Here is a 21,953-nt window from a genome sequence, read left to right as displayed (position 1 = left end):
ATGTAAGACGTGCTTGGAAGCACGTTGATGATTTCAAGCTTGTATCTGTAAATCATGTAGCTTCAGAGAATTTCAGACCTTTGCAATTGCTTAATCTTGGTTATTTAAAACCTTGTATCTTGAGATCTGTTTGTAGAGGTAGCAAGATGGAAGATGGGCAGTTGTATTTGTAGCCTGTAGAGAGAGGATGGGTTTTTTTGCTTAGATCAAGTACCTTTACCATTCTTGCCTTCCTCCTTTGATACGCACACATTAGAGTAGGGCAGAGGAGCAGCTGTTGCGTTTGGCTAGATGCAAACAGGTTATATTTCAGGAGATCTTTAATTAAAGACAACAAGTACAAATCAGTTGGTTTATATTCCACAGCTTTGCTTTTATTCTCCAAGGTTCCATGATGAAATATATAAACAGTGCAATGTCAGCAGACAGGTATTTCCCGCAGAGCTTACTCCAGTTCCCTGTGGCGTGACAGCTGCCTGAACTATGTGCCGACATGGGTGAGGAGACTCACCTCCTGCACTGCACACCTCTGCTGGCTGCCACAGCCTCCAGACAAGGCCCATCTGTAGAAGCCCCAGAAGCAGGGCTGCCCAGCCTCCCTCAGGTGAGTAGTGCCTCTGAGAAGTGTTAGCCCTTGGAAGCCCAGCAGTGCAACTGAGCTGCTGCTGTTACTTATTAGAATGTGTAGCAAGTCTAGGACTGCTTTTTGCTGGGTGTGACAGTGTCCTTTGGGCAGCACAATGCTATCAGCAGTGGGCCAACAGCAATGCTCTGAGCTGATACCAAAATCCTTGCTCAGTTCCGAGAGAATCTTTGAGGATTTAGAATGATTCTTGTTCAGTTCACTTTTGTACGTTAATGATGATGTGCTGCTAGTTCACTTTTTATTCTTCTTAAAGAATTAAGACGCTGGACTAGCTCTAGGGAGGTGCTAAGAACAGATCAGAGGGTCCCATTAGGGCTGTGTAAAAATGTTTTGTTTCGTTTTTCTACACTAGTAGGTTGTGCAGCCCAGGAGGAGCAGAGCTGTAGAGTCAGACAGTTATCAGTGATGACCTGATGTTCACTCTACATAAGTTTTGTGAGGGTTTATTTCAGACCACCATTAGTGCAGCTTTATGGAGCTGTGAGCCACCTGGATCATTTGGGTTAGCTTCAGCCAAAAGCAATCTTGTTTGCCCACTGTGTGTGCCCAGTGCCATGGACCATAGCACAGTAGGTGGGGACAGTTAGGAGTTTCGTGCTCCTGATTTGAACTGAGATGCTAATTTAGCCACACAGAAATATGGAATTAGGACAAGGCAAACATGAGTGGGTAGTTGTTGCTACATGCTGTGACCGAAGGCTCTTTTATGGTTCGGTCTCCAGCATTCCTAAGGAAAAGGAGCACCACAAGCAGAGTGCAACAGTCGTGCATCCAAACCACTTCTCCAGCTCTGCTTCAGTACCTGCTGCTGCACACACAGTGCAGAAGGTCACAGTCAGTCTCCAAACAGCTGGCCACAGGTGAACGTGGTAGTACTTCTGTCCCTTTAAGAGTACTACATAACATAGAGTGAGATTAGAACTCTCATAGCTTGGTATCCGAATATCCCTTTGCCATCAGATCACACAGTGTAACCTGCAGAAACAGTACAGGGAGAATGATACTGTTTAAAAGTTTGGATTACATTTTGTTGTGGAATTAGAAATGCTGGGTAAGTTGAAACAAAACCGCTGTCACAAGCACTGCCACAGTCTGGCCTCCGTAACATGCAGGGTTTTCACGAAAGATCAGATTTGTCTCCCTTGGCTGGCTCTTGCAGGAGAATGGTGTCTGCTAGCTGGAAGTTGTTAATGAAGGGCACAGCGTGATCACAGGCTGCTGTGATAGTGTGAACACCCTTCGGGTGATTCCTTGTCTTTGTACATTGGTGTAGGGAAGTTAGTTACTCCTGATTTTCCTTAAGAAAGAGTGAGCACACTGTTGACACTGTAGCGTAACAAAGAGCTTTATGTCAGTGTGTCAAAATGTCCCATGTCTCCCAGCAGTCCATCAAACATCACATCAATACAGTCAATACTGAAAGTGTCAAATAGAACATAAGTGCAAATAAAATGACTGCAGCGCTGTAGCAGGAAATTCATGAACTCATCTCGGCCTTCAGTAGCATACGGTGGCTTGCAAATATATAAAAAAAAAAATGGCTGACTTTTTTCCAAACAAGAATTTTTCTGAAAATTGTGGTGATCCCTTGCTAGAGATCCTACATCTTCTAGACAGCTAAGGCTATGCTAAGTATCTCAAGCCTTTGTTTTTACTTCATATACACAATCACATTACTTCACAAGGACATATGGCTGAAAAACACTAAGCTGATTGTCGGAAGGCTTTAAACTCTCCCTCACTGACCTAGAGTTGAAATAGCTTGTCCCAAAGTGGATGCTGTATTTGGAAGCCCCAAGGTGAGCTTCTGCTATCTGTCTCTAGGAGGGTTGCTGGCAGCAGTGTTTACCAAGGGACAAGAAACTACAGCCTGGTGCTAGTAAGAAAGCCTTGTCTTCAATCTTACATAGCCCAGAGGGGAGAGAGGAAGAGCCAGAATCTCACAGTCTTAGAGAGCTCTTAAGGGTTTGATCTTGATCTTTGTTTTATTCTGCCTTCCCCCATCTCTGGAAGAAACCACACATTTCTACTCTAGGATAGATCTCATGCACTGGAATTCTTCCCAGAGTTGGCACAGCTTCAAAGGGTTTTCTCTTGGCCATAGAACCCACATGCTGTTGCAAAGATCCCCAGGGAAAAGAGCTGGAAACAGACAAAAGAACAACAAAGCTACAGGGTCCTCCAGGAGGCTGTACCCCACTGGGATGATTCCCCAAAAGCCAGTCATACAGGCAAATCCCTCTCTTACTTCCCCATCTTCCATTGGTCACCACAAAGCATCCTAGCCCTTGGGTTCTCTTCAGGACCCATGACTTTCACAGTATGCTGTCCTGTTTCCTTTGCTGGTGAGAACTCTTCCTACAGATGCTGACTTAGGGCCCTAGCAGCTTTTCCTTAATGGCATTTTCCTGGTTCTTCAAGCTCTCAGCAGAACGTTCATCTGCCAGAGCCCTGCAGACACTCACAGCAGCAAGCTGTTCAAATGATCTCACCTGTTGCTACTGTACAAAGAGCCCTGGGAATGAATGCTGAGTCCCTTCATCCTTCTCTGTACAGGAATACTCTCCTTCAGTACTCTTTCAGGCTTGGCCATAAACATTAATTTCAACCTACTGATTTATTACTGGTGTGTGGGGTGGAGCACTGACCTTAGCAACAGAACTCTGAGGACCCACAACAGCATTTGACACAGCTCCGAGGTATCCACCTGTATATCTACATAGCAGGTGGTTCAATTTCTGTCTACTCTGCAGGTGCAAGGTTCATGGGGTTCTGCCTGCACAAAAGAGAAAATACCGAAGAAACCTGAACATGCATAAACTGGTTGTTGTGGAATAATATTGGTCTTTAATCTCAAAAAGCTTGGGTCTCTTTCTACTCGGGTTGGATTGTGAACTGTCAGCAAAAAGTGGATCAAGAGCAGTGCTGAGGTTACCTGTGAAGTTTGTTGTAGCACTGAGGAAGGCTATTAGTTGGAAAAGGAAGTTCAGTTCCAAATCAGATACTAGCTTTACCTCACAAGCCTGATCCTGCAAGCCTCACTCATTTAAGTGGCTGTCTTGCTTTCAGCAAGATTGGTCCAGGCAGCAGCTCTCAGTGGCTCGAGCCAAAAGTTTTTATAGATAACTACATCCAGGCTGGAGGGGAAAGGGAAAAGACAGACATAGCAAAACTAATTCATTTTCCACAAAAGAGCAGTAATAAAAATGAGATAGTAAGTGAGCCTTGCCCTTAAGGTTACTGAATAGCTACTAAATTAAAGGAAAGGCTACCATGTTTGGTAATAAATTGTATCATCCGCTGCAGGCATCAGCTGCAGTTACTATGGACACAGCTTCCAAGACAGAGATAGGCAGGAAGAGAGAGCTGGAACAAAGAAGGAACAGTAGAGCTAAAAAAGGGGTAGGTGGGATTTTGGAAGATTGCTGTCTAAAAACCTTATTCAGTATAGAGTCAGAAATCCTTGGTGTGCCGAAATTCTGGCATGCTCCAAACCCTTCTGGTGGGCTGGGTGCCCCGTTCCACATCCTCGGAGATGGTCTTGATATCACTGATGAACGGGGAAATCCTGGACCGAGATTTAAATGTTGCTAAGGAGAGGCTGGTTCTGTTCTTTGTGTTCCATTGCCTGGCAAGCTTCTTGGCTTCTTCCTCCTCTTTGATCTTCTCAGCAGCTTCCTGCAGGACAGACCGGAAGAGCCGGGATACTTCCTGTGCTTCTGGTTCATATTCAGCAACAACTTGCCGGAATCTGAAAGCACAGTCAAGGCACAGCTTTGATTAAAAACATCAATTTACGGATTGCTGCCAAATCCCTGTGCTAGGCTTGGAACTCGCACTTTCCTGCTAAATGGGACTTTCTGGACTGAAGGGAACAACAACAGGGAGGGGCCATGAAGATATGCTCAAGGTCTCTGAAATCACAAGCAAGCCATGGAATGTAAGGAAGCAATGAATCACTGTTTCTTATAAGCACAAAAGATAGTTGGGAGAACCAAACAAAGCTAGAAGGCAAGTTTGAAACAGAAGGAAGTGCTCTTTCACATAATACCTATTAAACCAGAACTCAGTGCTATCAATAGCTAAGAAACAAAATTATTAGACAAGTTTATGGAAAATGTCCCCATCAGCACTGATTAAATATGATTGTCCAAATGTAAATCCTTGCTTGAGTAGTCCCTTAACTGCAGCTTACCAGAAGCTGAGAGTAGACCAAGGAAAGGCCCACTAGACTTCCCCTTTTTCCAGTGCTTCTTCCCCATACCATTACCAATGGCCATTAGACAAACAAAAATCCAGTAAAACTCTTCTTTGTTTGGTAGTCTTTCAATATCTAACTTTCAGTGAAGTGGTATTTCATCTTCCAATGGATTTCTGTAAGATAATGAACTGGCTCAGTTCATTATCAGCATGATGTTGTATCTAATTAGATAACTGTGAATTACTTCAGCGCCTTTTTTGAGATTTACTAAGCTAGCTTAATAGCAAGGAAGTGAAAAGAATCACCACTGTTTATTTTGCAGGTGAGGAAGATGAGATGCAGAGCAGGATAGTTTTCATGAAGCCACTGAGTGGGCCACTGGCCAGGCAGTGAAGAGAGCATGCCATTGCTGACACTTCGTTGGGTGACTTGGTCCCCAGCCTGGAGAGTGAGGGATCCACTCCCTAGGCTCACACAGCAGTCATGTAGATATGCTAATTGTTCTGCAACAGTATGTATTTATGACAGAGGGTAATATGGGTACTCTTCTAATAAATATTCACTTCTTACTATAAAAATTACACCTACAAGCAGACAGAGAGCTGAACTATTACTTCATTAGAATGCAGGTATTTGTACTTCATGGAAGCTAAAGTGTATAAGGTCGGTAAGCATTCTGATATTTTTCTGCAACAGAACTTAACAAGGATGGAAAACAGTAGGGCTGTATTTAAATAAGCCTAATACATCAGAAGCAGGTAGAAGAAGATATTGACTCTTGGTTTTTTGGTAAGGCCTAGGAATGTAAAAGGGAGTTTAGCACATAGAGCATTGCACTACTTAATGGTGTGCCAAAGGGTACCCAAGATAATAAGGACAGAAAGAAAGCCAGAGAGAAACCAAAAAGACTTTTTGTGCATTTATGTATTTTGACTCTTACTGCTGAGGCCTGTTATTGGACATATATCTTGACATCATGCTGTATCCCAAATAGTTCAGTGCCTTTCTCTCCCAGCAGGTACTGGCAGCTACATGTCCAGCTGTGGAGACACCAGTCAGTATTGCTTCCTGAGGGAACTCGGTGTCAGCAGAAGTCACCAGCCCCTTCCAGCATTAAGCTATTTCAGTTGCTTTGGATGAATTCTTAGTCTCCCTCCCCTCACCAAAACCTTTTAAACTTTGAACAATTGGGTGCAAAAAGCCTCTGAGGCACTGTAGTTCATAGTGGTACATAAGTACTTACACAGTGATGCCAAACAGCCTGTAAAAGCAAGAGACTAGGTCTTGCTGAGGGTAAGCACACAACAGTGGTAACAGGGATTTGCTGCACATTGCAAACATCCTCTCTGCCTTTTGAGGAGGCACTTCAGTTGTGTTATCAAAGAGCCTAAAATGCAGTTTTCACAATAAATATATTTTTCCTTTTATCCTATTTGAAGTATAGACAGATAAGTGCATGGAAGCCCAAGTCTTCACAACATTATTATTATTATACCAGGGAAAGCACCTTCAAAGGATTTTTATTGCAGAGGTGAACTAAATAAGTCAGTCCATCATTTTATCTCCATGTGTATTTTAAAGAGAGGTGCTGTCATATTTTATGTCTGTATATATCAGTACATTCTCCTTTTTTCTATTGACAATTGTGCACCCAAAAGGCCCCATCACTGCCTCTGGTTTTAGAGGTTGTGTGTCATACTGCTGGACTGTGGCTCCAGAGCAGGTAGCAGCATGTGTCAGGCTATTACTGGACCAGTGACTGGCTCTGGGAACAAGAGAGGAAATGGGTGGGTTGATAGCACAGAGCTCTGATGCTTATGCCTTGTGTTGCTAATAACACTCCCAACCAATTTAGCTGAAATAGTTTTCTAGAATCAGAGTAACTTTCCACCTTCACAGCTATCTGCCTGTTTGCACTCTTCTTAGCTAGGACAGTAAGTTTTGTGAACTCTACTGTTAAGATTTACCTCTGACTTATTAGGACCAACATCAAAACTACTTCATATGGATTTAAGCAGGTGTAAGAAACAAAGAGAAAGCAATCCGAAAGGTTGTCTGCTAGTCACCCAATGAAAAGCCACTCACATTCTGATGGAGAAGGGAAAGGGGAGCCTTTTCTGTCCCCTAATAAGATGAACTACTTTATCCTTTTATTAATGCTCACCTAACTTCAGTACTGGCACGTTTGTGTAAGGGGCAGCCTGTGTAGGAAGTCCAAAAGGTGTGCACAGCACAGATGTTTCTCAGCGGAAAAGATGGACAGGCTATCAGGGCTGAGGTGTAGCTAAACCAGTCTGTGTATCAGAGGACAGATGATGTTTGCTGCAGACACCTACACATAACCAAAGCCATCTTACCCACTTATCAATGAAAGCCAGCTGGTGTGCTGGATGATCCATCAATCTGCTCTCTGCACAGAACACCCAATGTATAAACACAGCAAAACCACTGGAATCAAGGGATATGGGCTTTCACCTTGGCAAACAAACTCCACTCAAAGCTGCTCAGTGGAATTTAGCACACAAAATTGCACAAGGCTCACTTATCTTCTAGCACAGGTTAACACCCTTATGCTTTTGCATGGAACAGTTTCAAACTAGGCAACTGCACGACCATATCTAGAAATGCCTCAACAGGGTTTCCTTATTCATCATAAAAGCATTACCTATCTATCTATCTTGTGACACAAGCTGTGAGACTGCTGGTGGCCTGTAAGACATTATGCAAGTCACGCAGACATGACTGTCAACAAAACTCACCTTGAACCAGCACGGAAGCCTGGGGCAGATCTATAGGCATACATAGGGATGAGCACATTCCCCAGTCCAGGCAGCGTTTTAATCACAATTGAAACAAATTTGTTTTTCAAATTGTGACCCTTCTGTCTCTTAAAGATTTTAAGAATCTGGCTGCACTTGGCTCGTACTGGCACTGCTTTTTTAAAGCGCTGTCACCTGCCTATGTTATTCTGTAGGTCCCCAGTACGGAGGGTTCCCTAAGTACAGCCTGAACTTTAAAGACCTGTTAAATCCAATGGCAGTCCATGGACTTAAACAATATGCTTATAGTTCAGTATATTCCTGAGTGCCTGGCTGAATTGGGACCTCTAAGTGGATTTAGTAATTCAAAGAAAATGTGGGGTGCTTAGTGCTAATAATTAGCTGCTGACTCCTGAATTTTGAACAGGAATTCTGGTTATAGTGTAACACTGTGAACAGCTTTGCTAGAGAAGGCTCCTTGACTCCTAAAGAATTATGGCATTCACACTAATTGCAACACTTATATCACATCACCTCAAACTTAAGCTCATAATTGTAAATAAATCCATTTTTGATTTTAGTCATTTGTCTTCAAGCATACTAGGAAAGCCGCTTCAGCTATACACAAACCTTAGAAAATTACAGTCCTTAGCCTGTGGTATTAATAACAACCTGGGTCACCAAAATGCAGGTTTACTTTTCAATATTAGTGGGGGTTTTTTGTTTCCCTCTGGGCAGAGAAGAACAAAAACCCACTGTTTCACTTTTTCTGAAACCAAAAGAAATTAAAGAGACCTTCACTAACTCTGATTAGGGCTAAAGCTCTGAGTTAAGATGGCAAAAATCTAGAGTTTTGTATTGGTAACCTACTTGTTACCTACTAGTCTACTTGTTCAGTTTAACCATGGCAGTCAGGTGCCAAAGGCCTCACTGTCATTTCCTTCAAATGGCTCCAGGATTTAATTTTAAATAGTCAGTGATCTCCAACCCAGTAACCTAAAGCTAAGTTACTCCTGAATGCAATAGCTTTATTTGCATGATGTGAATCAGAGTCTCCAGATGTCTGATGGTATTTGCAGTGTATTTGAATCCTTCCAGAATTCCAACAGACTCAGAGGTTTCTATTGACCTGAAATACAAAATTAGCAAACTGGATGTGAAAAAAACCCTTTCATTTGTGAAGGGCTCCTTTCCAGCCTCTTCCACATTTAAAGAAACACATTTATAGAAATTTTACCTCTCAGTAGATGAGACTGTAGCCACAGAAGAGGACAATTTGGATATCATTTAGACCTTTGGAGAATGAAGTGACATCTCTGACAACCCATACAAAAATTTTTTGTTCTAGCTTTGACTCTGAGCTCAGTCTCACAAAGGAGACCTTGCATGACACAAACAAAACAAACTGCAGTCTTGCAAGTTGCCTGCTACTTGTGTTATTTAAGTATTGCATGTTTGCCAAGTACATCAAAAAGGACTTCAGCTCTTCAAATGCCTAAAAGGGAAGGGAAAGGATCAAGCTTACTATTTCAGTCAGAACCAAGGACTTCAGTAGGGTACACACTCTGCATTTCAATTTCCAAGTGCAAGCTCATAGATGGGGTTTTTTTGTGGAAGATTTTTCTAGAAGTTGCTGCATATTACGAAGTCATAGAGTATTCAAGAGGAAACATCAGTGGTGCAATGATCTTGTTATTAAACTACTTCACTGGAAATGTAAAGGTTTCAGTTGAATTGCTATTATACTCATCTTGTGGAATTTTAGGGAAGTTACTAAAATCTCTAGCTTCTCACTTTCTGAGAAGAGCATTTGTCCAATTTTGTCTGTCTTTCAATTAAATTGCATGCTCCTTCTTTCTCCTGTACATTTTCAGCTCCTAACATAGCAAGCCCCATTCTTTTTCTTTGTTTCCATGTCAGCAATGAGGATTTCTTGGAATCACAGAGCTCTCGGTTAGAAGGTTATAAAAGACGAGGGATCAACTGTTTACATTTCCAACACAAGATGAAAGGATTATTGAATAAAACTAGGACATATGAGTTAAAGACAAGCAAAACACAGTTTTTTACAGCAGAATTGTAGTTCAGGAGTGGAACTCTTCCACAGGGTGCCACAAATGCTAAAAGTTTACTTGTGTTCAAAAAGAGAAGAGCCCCCACAGCCTAAACAAACTACTGAAAGAAAAAGTCACATCAGCCAATTATGGACCAAAAGTCCACTTCTGGCTCCAAAAGTCTCCCAGTTACAAGGCACAGTTAGTTGGATGCTGTATATAAGGTATCGTAATTGCCTGTACCGTTGGATTTGCTTGCCTTGTTCTTTACTATTTTCCTTACACTGATGCTACTGGCCACTCTCACACACAGTCTGCACATCAGACCATTCAGACCTTTGACCCAATCCAGTTCCACCGTTTTTGTGGCTATGATTTTTCCCTTCTCAGTTGTGGAATTGAACCAACCAAAGTAATGGAAGCCTCATTTTGTTATGTGGCTCTGCGAACCATGCAAACTCTGTAGTATGGAACAAAAACATGCCACTTCTTGAATCATGCTGCAATACAACTTATGAGAGCCTACAATAGCAATTTGTAAGAATTTTAAGAGGATGGTTTTAGCCTTTTTCAATCATGCCCACATAGAGCCCACCAGCATTGCTGAGTATGTTTATCTACTGCCAGCAGTATGCTGAATCCTGAACAGTGAACAACACTACAAGCTGCACTGAAATCACACATCTTGCATGATCTGTTTCAGTTAAAATAAAAATTAAGAATTAAAAAATAGCAGAGCAAGTTGTATGTGGCTCAGCTTAATACTTTTCCGAAGGAGATGATGAACCTTGGGGCCTCCCAGCTCCAGCAGCTGAAGCTTGCTCTCATGGAAATAACCTGTTTGCCAGACAGGCCCCGCTCAGTGACCCTTGGGATGGTGAAAATAACTGAACCCCAAGGGATTTGGAGTGGCTTGTTTACAGCATAGCTTGGAGTTATACAAATACAAGGGAGGTGCTGCCCAGCAAACTTTTAGTGGAGAGAACTTGGCCACTGAGCGATCTCTGATTCTGACACCATGGCCCTCTTTTCAACAAAGGCCTGCACCGGCTTGCTTCTAAGGTTCAGCCCCAGGGCTAGAGAGGTAGCTTTGGCATCCTTTCCTGGCTACTCCAGTGCTTTTACAGTTGTAGTTCAAGCATTGTAGATTCATTTTTTCAAAGGAAAACAGGTGTCAGCATATGCAGTGAGGGACTGCAGAGTGCTGAGACCCCCCTTGTATATGGCCTGCAAAGACTGTCTTCTAATCCCAACTGAAGAACATGTTGGAACAGGGGAATTTGATTATAAAGGCCCATTTCACAGCTTTGCTTTGGCTAAGGTGGGCTTCAGAGTCACTATTTGTCACTTGCACTGTGCTAAATGCAAGTAAGGGTTTAACTTACAACAGCCACCTCAAAAGAAAAAGAGCCACACCCCTCCCTTCCAGTTTGGATGCTAAGGCAGAATTAGGTGAGTTTCTAAAGGCATTTCCATGAAAGGTCACTCAGCTGGCAAGCAGCAATCCTATGTCTAGCACTTGAAAGGCTCAACAGCAAGTCCTGTTCACATCCACACTGCAGAAGTCAGAAGCACCACTTAGCTGTTCAATCCAACCTCATGCCCCACCTGCATCCCACTCCATGTCAAGGGTGTGGAGGGGGCAGAGGAGGGAGACACAAGTCCCTCCTTTCTCTGGGAATACCTGGCTCACAGGCTGAAAAAAAATAATAGCACCTTTTGGCTAGTTTGGACACTGAGGACAAGTGCCTCAATAGACCTGCTGGACAGCCTAAATCAAGGAATGAAGGCTCCAGTGAGAGTGGATAAACACCAAAGGAGTTATTCAGAGACTGTGGAATCTTCACCCTTGGGTATATTCAACAGTGGACAGGACAAGGCCCTGAGCAACCTGATCTAACTTTGAAGTTGGCCCTACTCTGAGTAGGAGGTCAAAGTACGTACCTCCAGAGGTCTTTCTCAACCTCAATTTCTCCAAGATTCTAAAGTCTGAAGCAAAAGCCATCACAATACTGAAATGGTGACTTTTCATCAGACAAGATAAAGCTGCTCTGACTGTTCAGGAGCATAAAGTACTCAAGCCACTCTCAGGGGGAGATGGCATTTAGTAACTTGGAGGAAATAACGTCGTGTTAAACTGACTTAAAACATTAGATTTCCCTTCTTCCACAAAGACACTGTCCCAACAGAACTTATCATACAGGATGCCAAGTTTTGGTTCTGTTGGTCCTGGCAACTCTCATTCCCTCTTTGCATATCATCTGGAGGAAAAGGGGAAAGGAAAGGTCTGTATCATCACATCTTTTACTGTACCTGACTATGACAGGCCCACAGTAGGAAGGATGTATTTTGGCACACATATCCTCCAGCTGCAGCCGCTCTCCTGGGCTGATATCATAGTTGTGCTTTGGATAGCTGACCAGCCAGCCGTAGTCCACCCCAGTCTTGATCTTGCGATATTCATTCTCCCGCTCTCGCTGCTGCTTCTCTGCCTGCTTGATCTGCCAGCTCAGCTCCATCATCAGCGTTTCAACCACCATTTCTGTGGGGTTCCTCTGGGAAATGCGGCTTGGGGGCTCATTCCACCTGAACCAGGATGCCAATGACATAGTGCTCTGTGTGTCTTCACTGGGAGTGGGTTGAGGGTAGGGAAGGAGAGAAAAAGAACAGTGCCATCGTCAACAACCTCAGCCGAGAACATGCTGCCCCACATACCCCCCAGTCTGTTGTTCGCCTAAAATTGCTACTGGATTAGCCACTTGGAAATAATTGGTGCTGGGCACCTTGAGAAATCTCACCCACAGCAGCCAACTTGTGCAGAGGGTGAGACAAAGGGTGAAGAGGCACCATCCCCTTAACTTCCACTCACCGTGTAATTAAAATGAGTCATGGTTCTTACACCTTAAGTCAGGTTACAAGGATACTTTGCTCCCTCCAGGCTAGGCTGGGAAAGCCTTCTCCTGCCCACAGACAAGAGCTGGGGCTAGGGCTTGCCTGTCTGTACCCTTATGGGAGGGCACAAGCTTGCAGCAACCCTACATGTGAAAAATCAATGCATGGAGCCAAAGCATTGCTGGGAGATACATTCTAGCCAGGAGATCCTTAGGGAGGAGGCAGGATGGGTGACCCGTATGGTGGGTTGACCCCAGTGTCCACCAAGACCCCACCAAAGCTGTTTGATCACTCCTCAGCTAGACAGGGGAGACAGGCTTGTGAGCTGAGAAAAGGACAGGGAGAGATCACTCAGCAATTACTGTCATGTGCAAAACAGACTCAGCTTGGGTAAATTAGTTTATTACAAATCAAATCACAGTAAGATAATGAGAAATAAAATGAAACCTTAAAATACCTTCCTCCCACCCCTTTCTTATTCTTGGGCTCTACTTTACTCATGAAGTCTCTACCTCCCCCCATCCAGCAGCATAGGGGAATGGGGAGTGGGGGTTGCTGTCAGTTCGCCATGTGTTGTTTCTGCAGCTCCTTCCTCCTCAGGGGGTGGCTCCTCACATGCTTCCCCTGCTCCAGCATGGGTTTCCTCCCATGAAAGAGAGTTCTCCATGAATTTCTCCAATGTGAGTCCTCCCCACAGGCTACAATTCTTCATGAACTGCTCCAGTGTGTGTCCCTTCCACAGGGTGCAGTCCTTTAGGAACTGACTGCTCCAGCATGGTTGACCCCCCAGTCAACAGTCCTCTATCAAACCTGCTCCAGTGGGGGCTCCTCTCTCCATGAGGCCACAGGTCCTGCCAGAAGCCTGCTCCAGCATGGGCTTCTCACAGGGTCACAGCCTCCTTTGGGCATCCCCCTGCTCTGGTGTGTGGTCCCCCAGGGGCTGCAGGTGGATATCAGCTCCACCATGGACCTCCATGCTCTGGAGGGGCACAGCTGCCTCACCATGGCCTTCCCCTTCTCTGGTGCCTGGAGCACCTCCTCCACATCCTTCTGTGCTGACCTTGGGGTCTGCAGAGCTGTTGCATTCCCATATTCTTACTCTTGTCTCCTAGCTGCTATTGCTCTTTTTTTCTCCTCTGCTTCTTAAATCTGTTATCCCAGAGGTGCTCCCACCTGGACTGATGGGCTCAGCCTTGGCTAGTGGTGGGTGCACCTTGGAGCCTGGCTTTGGCTTTGTTGGACACAGAAGAAGCTTCTCACAGAAGCTGTTGCTGTAGCCCCCCCCGCCCCAGAACCTTGCCACTCCCACCAAACACACCTGGGTAGGTTTGCTGCTGTAACATAAGCAGCAGAGCTCACCCATATTGGGTAGTACCCACAGGAGCATTAGCTACAAGGCCAGAAAGGGCTTTAACCATTATTTAGCAAATATGTTGTTGAATGCAGGGGAGGCTACACCACCTTCTATAGACTGAAGTCCAACTATCAGCTTTACTGCAAGAGCATTCCTTCAGCACTACCATCAGTGCCAAGGGAACTGAGGCTGGTCTGAGATGGAAGTACAAGCAATACCAAGGTTTAAACTGTTATTAATTCTAAGTAAGAGGTTTCTACCTCTGGGGCATTACCCAGCACTTAGATCAAATTGCATCAATCAGCTCAGAAAAAGATGGAATTAACTCCCCACCCAGCCAGTCCCTTCATGTTGTCCCTTCAGGAGGACAATGGATGGAACAAAGTTATTACCTATTGTACTTGTATTTAAACACAATGGAATCCAAAGCAGGCACTAGGGACCTGAACAGGAGCAAAACAGCATCTGTTTCTTCACACAGTGAGCTTACGTGCCTTGTTGCTCCCTTCCATTCGCCCCTAGGGAGAAGGGGTGGCACAAACAATGATTGCAGCTGGGATTACAGAAAGGCTACTCCTGGCAGCAGCCCAATCAGGGCATGGCGTCAAAAGTTAACATGAGGGCAACGGATTAAAGAGTCTGATTCTGCAGGGCCTGAGCAAATCCTCATTATTGAGACACACACGTAAAGGCAGACATAAAATGGAGAAAAATATGCTTTTGATTTAAGTTTTCACACTGGGGTCTAGGGCCTTTAGTGACAATGCAAATCACCAGAAGTTCATAACTACACGATACTCCCACTAGAGCTGAGAGCCACGAGCTCCCAGACTCCTTGGATGAGAAATGATCAGTAGGGTTCTGCCCTCAATGTGAGGAAAAGTTGCTTTCATGCCTTTATCACTTGTCGTAATGTAGCCTTGTTCTCTTTCAAAAATGTTCATACCATATAAATACATCACATCATTAAAGAAAAATGCTCCAAAAACCTGGATAGTCTGTACAATGCCCAAGTCTGAAATTATTTCAGGGTCTAACGCTTAGGCTTTTCCAGAATCAGGAAGTTTGCCAAACTGCACCAAAGGACTAGTTTCCCTAATCCTATATCCTACTTTTCCCAGCAAGCAATACCAGTTTCTTCAGAAGAAAGACATGAAAGGGCTGAAAACTTCAACAGGTCACAGATGTAGCTACCTTGGTGTGTAAGGCTGCAGGTGCCCTCCTGAGACTGTGTAAACATTAACACCTTTGCTACTTTGCAGCGCTTATACATGAGAGATCGCTGTAACTGGCTTTGCCGTGGAGCATCAGCTATGATTATCCTTATGACAGCAGTCACAGTCAGCAGCTGCTGGAAGTAATCCTGCTCCTGTCTCATTTCTGTGCTCTGGAGGAGGAGGAGCAGCAGGTCCTTTCATTTGTTTTTATCACCAGGGTGACTCCAGTTAACAGCTCTCAAATCACCACACAGTGCTCTGGCTGTCTGCCGCTGACTTACTTGTCCAAGACACATGAACGAACTCAGGTTGGAACTGATGTGCTGACAGCTTCAACTCCATGATCCCACCATTCCAACATGTACCTGGATCTTGCTGCATGGTGGCCTCCACTCACCATTATGCATTAAAAAGGGTGGAGATCTTTAAAACTGAAGACCTTTTCCTCGGTCTCATCACCCCTTATATATCTCATAGGTGAGCCCTGCTAACAAAGTTGAGGAGCATAACAGGCCACAAGCTGTTGTAAATAATTTAAAGTCTCCTGTTCCTTTTCAGCTTCTGTGACAACAGCAATATTTTGTAAGCTTTTACAGGCACCTGACCAATTAAAGTACCATTATTATTTCCATTTGTGCCTTCATGTGATGAAGGTGAGCATGCCCTTCTCTATTTTACCAGCAAAGTAGTAGCTTACTTTGGGTTTTTTCTGGCTATGACCTGGTCTCGCATTGATTTAACTCTGTTGACTTCAGGGACATTAGGGGGCAATCAGTACAAGTGTGAAGCTGAAGAATGCCTTTCCAGCTATTCCTAGCTCACCAGCTGTTTCATTAGAAGAGGAGCAAGAGGGGAAATTATTTGGCAGACTGGGAAAGAGAGCAAGGAGACTTGGGGTCTAATTTGACATCCCTGGCTTTCACATGATTCTGGGCTGTTCTTACTGCCTTTATGTGTTTTTTTTCTCATAGGTCTGTCTCAAAGCAAGGCATTCTGCATGAGAACCATTTCACCTAGCACTAGTACTGCAGAAGATAAACAGAAAAATATTTTGCATACCTTGTCTGAGCAAGGCCTGCTGAACCTGAGCCTTGCCCAGTCACAGAGCTTTCATAAAGTAGAGGTAACAGGCAGATTTGCTTTTGGTGTGGGAACATGAATGCCACAGACTCTGAATGGGACTTCCACTTGTCTGACATTAAAAAATCTGCTTCCACAGGAGAAGATATAAAGGAAGGAAAGCACTCACCTGCAGCTGAAATGGTCTCTTTTCAAATGAAGGAAAATCCCCTGCAAGCATTTCATGCACACTGGCAGCTTGTGCTGGCTGTTCCTAAGGGAGTCTTGTTTGTATGAGATTGTTTCCGTCCCCATCTCTCATCCATCATCTCCTCTCTTTGAGAGCTGGCAAGTGGCCATCTCTATTTAGCAGGCTCAACAAGCCACCACTCTACCCACTACTGCCCTTTGCAGCCTGCAGAAAACACTGTGGGCTCCATTAATTGTGGCTGCTGTTTTTAAATTAAAGTTTACAGGCAGGCTAATCATTAACTGACTCAAAATGGCTTTCCTATTTGGAAAAACTGGAAGGACTGTCAGCAGGATATGGACAACTAAAGGAAGGCAGAAGTTACAGCCTGACCATCTTAATGGGGAAAAGGACAAATTTACACTTTGCAAGCAACCACATTAAAATTATTTTTAAAAAGAGATATTGTCCCAGCTGAATACACATCTTTTTGTTGTACAATTAGTCCATTTCCTGATTCCTTGTAAGAGGCTATCCTGGGAGGTGACACAATCCAGTTGATAAATTCCTCTGGTGTTATTTAAACAAAATTTCAAAGGGGTTTATGTGTGTTCCACTCCAGAAACAGATCTGGGTTTCAAGACTTTGGTCTTATTGACCCTAGACCTTTGCCTAGAAGACAAGCCTTCCCCTCACACTGTTGATTGCAAGTCTGACCAAGCACCTCACCGAGTTAAGCACATATTTACCTTGGCTATGTTGAGGTCTGGAATATCTTACTTTCTCTCACACCCTCTGGAGGGTTGCTTCAAATATTAATGATTGTTAGTAAGTCCCTCTGAGACTTTTTCAGGGAAAAGTTTCCTGTTAGCTTTGCCTTCCTTCAAAACTCCTTTTTGTTCTCTACGCTGTCAGCAATTCCTGCGTTTTTCTCCTCATGTACTTTACAGCTTTCCCATTCTTTTCTCAGGGCATGTTCTGTACAATTTCACCTTATCTTCCACTTTTTTACCTTCTCCCATATTTCCCCATGTGATTTCTTCTTGTTCCAGAGAATGCACCGAAGAATCATCAGAAATATCAACATTCACATGCCTTATCTGTTTTTTCACCTTCCTAAAACAGGAGTTCAGCCTTTCCTAGCTCTTTTTCCAACAAAGGGAGTATGTTTCCTTAACCTTCTCTCTGGCTGTTCTTTGGCCAGCTAGAGGCTGTTCATACAACCCAACAGACATCAGTCTCCTTCAGGCTCTTGTGGGCCAGATCACCACTTGCTAAGACTTGTTACAGCAGGGCTGCTTTCTGTAAAACATGAGTCAATCAGCAGGGCCTGTTTAGTGTATAGAAAATGAACTTCTGAGAATAAAAAATTCCTTTTCCATTGATCCTTTTCCTAGTTCCCAGATTGCAACGCCCTTGAGGACAAGAAAAATGTAGGCAGAGGGTGGGAAATGTGCATTTCTGGAAAAAAAATGAGAATACAGCTGGACTCTCTATAAAGGTATGTCCTTGGTTTGACAAGTCTCCTGTGGTTTGTCTTTGCCTTCACAATCTGTCAGTCCAGAAGTACTGCTGACCATCCTCAGTGACTCTCGAGAGCCTTAGAGGTGTGGTAGTTGTGTCAGAGCAGGAGGAGAAGTCTTAAGGGGCTTCAAATCTAATCCAAAGGCCAGGGATGTCAATAGAAAGATTGTCACTCAGCTGGCTATAGATAGATTCCTGGGAAATCCACTATCATCCAGTAAAAGCATACCAACAAAAGGGGCTGAGGAGCTGGGAAATGCCTTCTCTCCCTTCTTGTGGGTGGTAGTTCCTTCCTACTACAGTCAGAGAGAGCAGAATTTGTTCATGCAAGATACCCACTTAGCCTTTTTCCATACATGCCAGATCAGAGGGTAACAAACAGTGAAAATTATTTTTAAAATAAGTGGGACAAGCTCCATCCCCAAATTCTTCTCATAATTGTACTTTTTAAAAGACAAGCAGTCAAAGTGAAAAGAGATGATGTGAAACTGTGAAGCATATTAAACTTTGTTTTAAATTATTTACTTCTTTAGTAAGGTTTGGATTACTCTATCCAAGAAAGTCCAGTGTCCTTTGGATAGTGAAGGGTATCTAATATCTCCCTGGACTGCAACTCATGGGTATACTAAAGTTGATTTGGCTACACCCATCTCTGAATTCTGTACATGCTAACTGATGCAATGTTTAACAAGCTGCTCAGGCAGAAATTGTGGTCATGGCTATGCTGCTGGCCATACCTGCAGGAAGTAGCATTAAGTAGTGACAGCATCAAAGATGAATCTCAAATTCTGTTTCTCTTGGGACAAAGATATTTTAATTCTGTTCCAAAGAATCTTAGCAAATTCTAATTAAGAAACTGCTGCCAACACCTTCTCAATTTTATTTATATAGTCCACCATAGCTTTGTGAAAGAATCCCTGTTCTCTCTTCTCCACCACTTTCTGGTTTGTTCAGCCTGGAGAAGAGGAGACTGAGGGGAGACCTCACAGCAGTTTACACCTTCCTCACAAGGGGCAGCGGAGGGACAGACACTGATCTCTTCTCTCTGGAAGTGACAAGACCGGAGGGAATGGCCTGAAGTTGTGTCAGGAGAGGTTTAGTGTAGATATTAGGAAAACATTCTGCACCCAGAGGATGGTTGGGCACTGGAACAGGCTCCCCAGGGAAGTGGTCACAGCACCAAGCCTCACGGAGTTCGAGAAGCGTTTGGATGATACTCTCAGGCACATGGTGTGACTCTTGAGACTGTCCTGTGCAGAGGCCAGGAGCTGGACTTCAGTGATCCTTGGGGGTTCCTTCCAACTCAGGATATTCTATGATTCTATGATTTTTTTTTTGCTGTTACTTACCATTATCCTCTCCATACAGAGACTTTTACCTTATCAGAATCCTTCTGTCTTTCTTGTTTAGTGACATAGAAGTCTAAGGTGTTTACAGCTACTTACCATGCAATTGTAATCTCAGTGGAAATTATTATAACCTCAGTCTGAGATGCTACGAGGCAATTAATGCTGGAAAAGCAGTAGGTAGGGCTTTTCAATCAAGAAATTTAAAAGCAATGCAAATATAATTATATTAACACACTAGCATTCCTCATTCTGACCTGCAGAATAGAGAGAGAACTTTTGAGGACACTCAGGAGTCTGCTTATAGACCACAGCAGAGAACCTGTGTTTTGCTTTATAAGCATACTGGTTCCCTGTTGTGATGGACACAAGCTATTTCTGGACTAAAAAACCTGAAAAATCCCAGTGGTTAAAACGTATCCAGGCACATGACCCTGTTACAAGTAGCAAGGAGTTTTGAAAAAGAGAAGTGCCGGGGGTCGAGCTAAGGCTTTAAATGCTGCATTATTTATTGACAAGTCTTCATGGCTGCAGGTGTTTAAGGTTAGCAAAAAGCACCTCACAGCAGCATCCAAGAGTGAGCCAGCTGTGACAGGGCACTGTGGCAGCCAGCAGGCCCTTGCATGCCAGGTAATGCCTGTCTGCCCCTAACAGGGCAGTGCTCATGGTCTGACCTGCCTGCCACAGGCTGACAGCTCCTGCTGCTGCCCGGGTCTGCTTCCGAGGGACAAGTGCGCTCAGAAATATGTGAGAACCACGCTGCCCTTCAGCGTGTACTCTCGTTCCTGCATGCACTTTTCTCCAGCAGACTTTGCATTGTCAGCACTATAGAAACGGGCTGGCTCTGTGTCTGGTGTAATTGCCACAGAGTTACAAGTAGCTTAAGCCTTTAGTGAAGGTGAGTGACTGTAAAAATCACCACTAGGTAAACCAGACAGACAGAGAGGTAAACCAGGCAGTCAGAGAGTACCACAAGGTGCTGCAAGACAGAAACTTCTCTCACTCCTCAGCATTTATGTAGTGTGTAATACATTCTTAGAGCTTCAATCTTTTAGCAAACAAGTCTACCTGATGCATTTTACATCTGCATTTTGCTTGCAAGAGGGGTAAAGGAACAAGAATTCAGCACGAACTGCGCCCCAAGCTCAGGTGTTTTTCAATCCCTAGCCAAAACATGATGAGAAAAGGTAGCTGGTCAACTGGTACAGCTTTGTGATCTACAGTAAAGCTGCACTAATAGAAAACAGATTTGCCCTACTGAAATAAATGAAAGCTGTGTTGATTAACTCCAGATGAAAACCCAGGCTGCAGATCTTAAAGAAAGAGTGAGGAAGGGTGCAATAGCCTGGAGCTCTACTGATGGCTGGGACTCTAGAGAAGATAATCTTTGTGTTAGCTGCAGAAGCAAAAGGGTGGGTGCTACTCAAATGTACTTATGAAGCAGAGCAGCATTTTACAGTTTGTCTCCTTATCAGAGCAAATGAGTTCTATTTATTGAGAAACAGGACTATTATCATGCCAAATTCCCACTCATTCCTTAAACAATGTTTCTAGTAGCAGCCATAAAAACACTCTGTTATATACAACTTACACTAAACTGTTTTCTACACTTACAGAAGCCAGGAAGTTAAAACACACTGAATTGCTCTGTTTGCCTTACTTGTTATTAAAACTCGTATATATTGCTCAGGTCTTGCCATGATGGATCAAACACACCTTCAATTCTATATCTTGCTTTGATCTCTGTAGAGTACAAAGCCAGGTTTCCAGTCAGGACAGAGGAACCTAAAGTATTCTTCACCATTCATTCAGCCACGTAAATGACAGTTCAGAAGGTAACACAGACCCATAGCCTTCCTGTTATTAAAGTTATTCAAACCGCAAAAAGAAAAGGTATTACTGCAATAAAGCAAGTAATGTCACAGACTGGAGCTTCTAATGCTGTCATCCACTGTAAATACTTATATCTATAGAATTACAGAAAGAGTTTGAAACTCAGATCCAAAATGATATTTCACCTCTCATCAGGTTCTCTGAAGTTTTTTTTTAATCATATATTGTGGCATAGACCAGACTAAGTGCTGTGAAAACAGGTGGGTGAGGCATCAGACTGAGGACTAATTCTTCCGTGAAAGCAGAAGTAACTCATTGCATCATAAGGTGAGAATCCATTTTAACAGACTTCTTTACACTTCTGTCCAGTACTGAACCATAGTTACAGTATCTATCAGGAAGACAATTGACTGAAGACCCCCAAAGTCTCGCTCTGGCTCGATTCACTGCAGAACTAAGCCTCTAGTGAGAGTTTTCTTTGTACTGGAGAATACTAGGACCAGTGTTAAAGCTTCATCCTTGTGACAGGAGTTACTTAAAAATACTCACCGTTGTAAAATTAGCACACTAAAGAAGAAAGCTAAATTTACAGTTTGAAAACTTAAGCCTGTCTTTGTTGAGATCACTTAACAGCATTGTGAGTAGCTCTGGGAAAGCTCATGCTTTTTGCCCTGCAGTAGCTGTATGTCCCAGCTGTGGGTATAGAGAGAGCTGTCATATAAGCAGTGAACAGTGCTGTCTTGAGACGGATTTTAATTAATGTGTTAGCTTTAAGAGATATACAGTGTAGTCTATTCTTAGTTGCGCTGCCATAACTCCAGAGCTATCTGATTGATGTTAGTGCTACCTGGCTGGGTACCCCAAATACTGGACCTCCC

At 43.6% G+C, this 21,953-nt stretch overlaps 1 protein-coding gene across 1 annotated transcript; it reads right to left on the bottom strand.

Annotated features, from left to right (window-relative positions):
• Positions 1-302: 302 nt before the first annotated feature.
• On the bottom strand, positions 303-16,602 carry RD3 (retinal degeneration 3, GUCY2D regulator). The gene is made up of 3 exons (XM_008932922.2): positions 16,373-16,602; positions 11,974-12,288; positions 303-4,397 (listed from the first exon to the last, which is right to left on the bottom strand). The coding sequence occupies exons 1-3, from the start codon at positions 16,495-16,497 to the stop codon at positions 4,100-4,102; spliced, it is 738 nt and encodes a 245-aa protein (XP_008931170.2). The 5' UTR covers positions 16,498-16,602; the 3' UTR covers positions 303-4,099.
• Between the last annotated feature and the right edge of the window lie 5,351 nt (positions 16,603-21,953).

Source organism: Manacus vitellinus, unplaced genomic scaffold (assembly GCF_001715985.3).
Source record: "Manacus vitellinus isolate BGI_N305 unplaced genomic scaffold, ASM171598v3 scaffold_8_pilon, whole genome shotgun sequence".
Lineage (NCBI taxonomy): Eukaryota > Metazoa > Chordata > Aves > Passeriformes > Pipridae > Manacus > Manacus vitellinus.
The sequence above is the reverse complement of the archived record's forward strand: the minus strand, read 5'-3'. Positions and strand labels throughout refer to the sequence as shown.

What these genes read in the sequence shown, in the direction of transcription:
- RD3 (XM_008932922.2), bottom strand. Translation starts at nt 16,497, where the DNA reads ATGGGGACGGAAACAATCTCATACAAACAAGACTCCCTTAGGAACAGC. An exon ending in AGAGACCATTTCAGCTGCAG is followed by an intron (nt 12,289 to 16,372) that starts GTGAGTGCTTTC and finishes ACCCACTCCCAG; the next exon opens with TGAAGACACACAGAGCACTA. An exon ending in TGTGGGCCTGTCATAGTCAG is followed by an intron (nt 4,398 to 11,973) that starts GTACAGTAAAAG and finishes CTGTGCTTTCAG; the next exon opens with ATTCCGGCAAGTTGTTGCTG.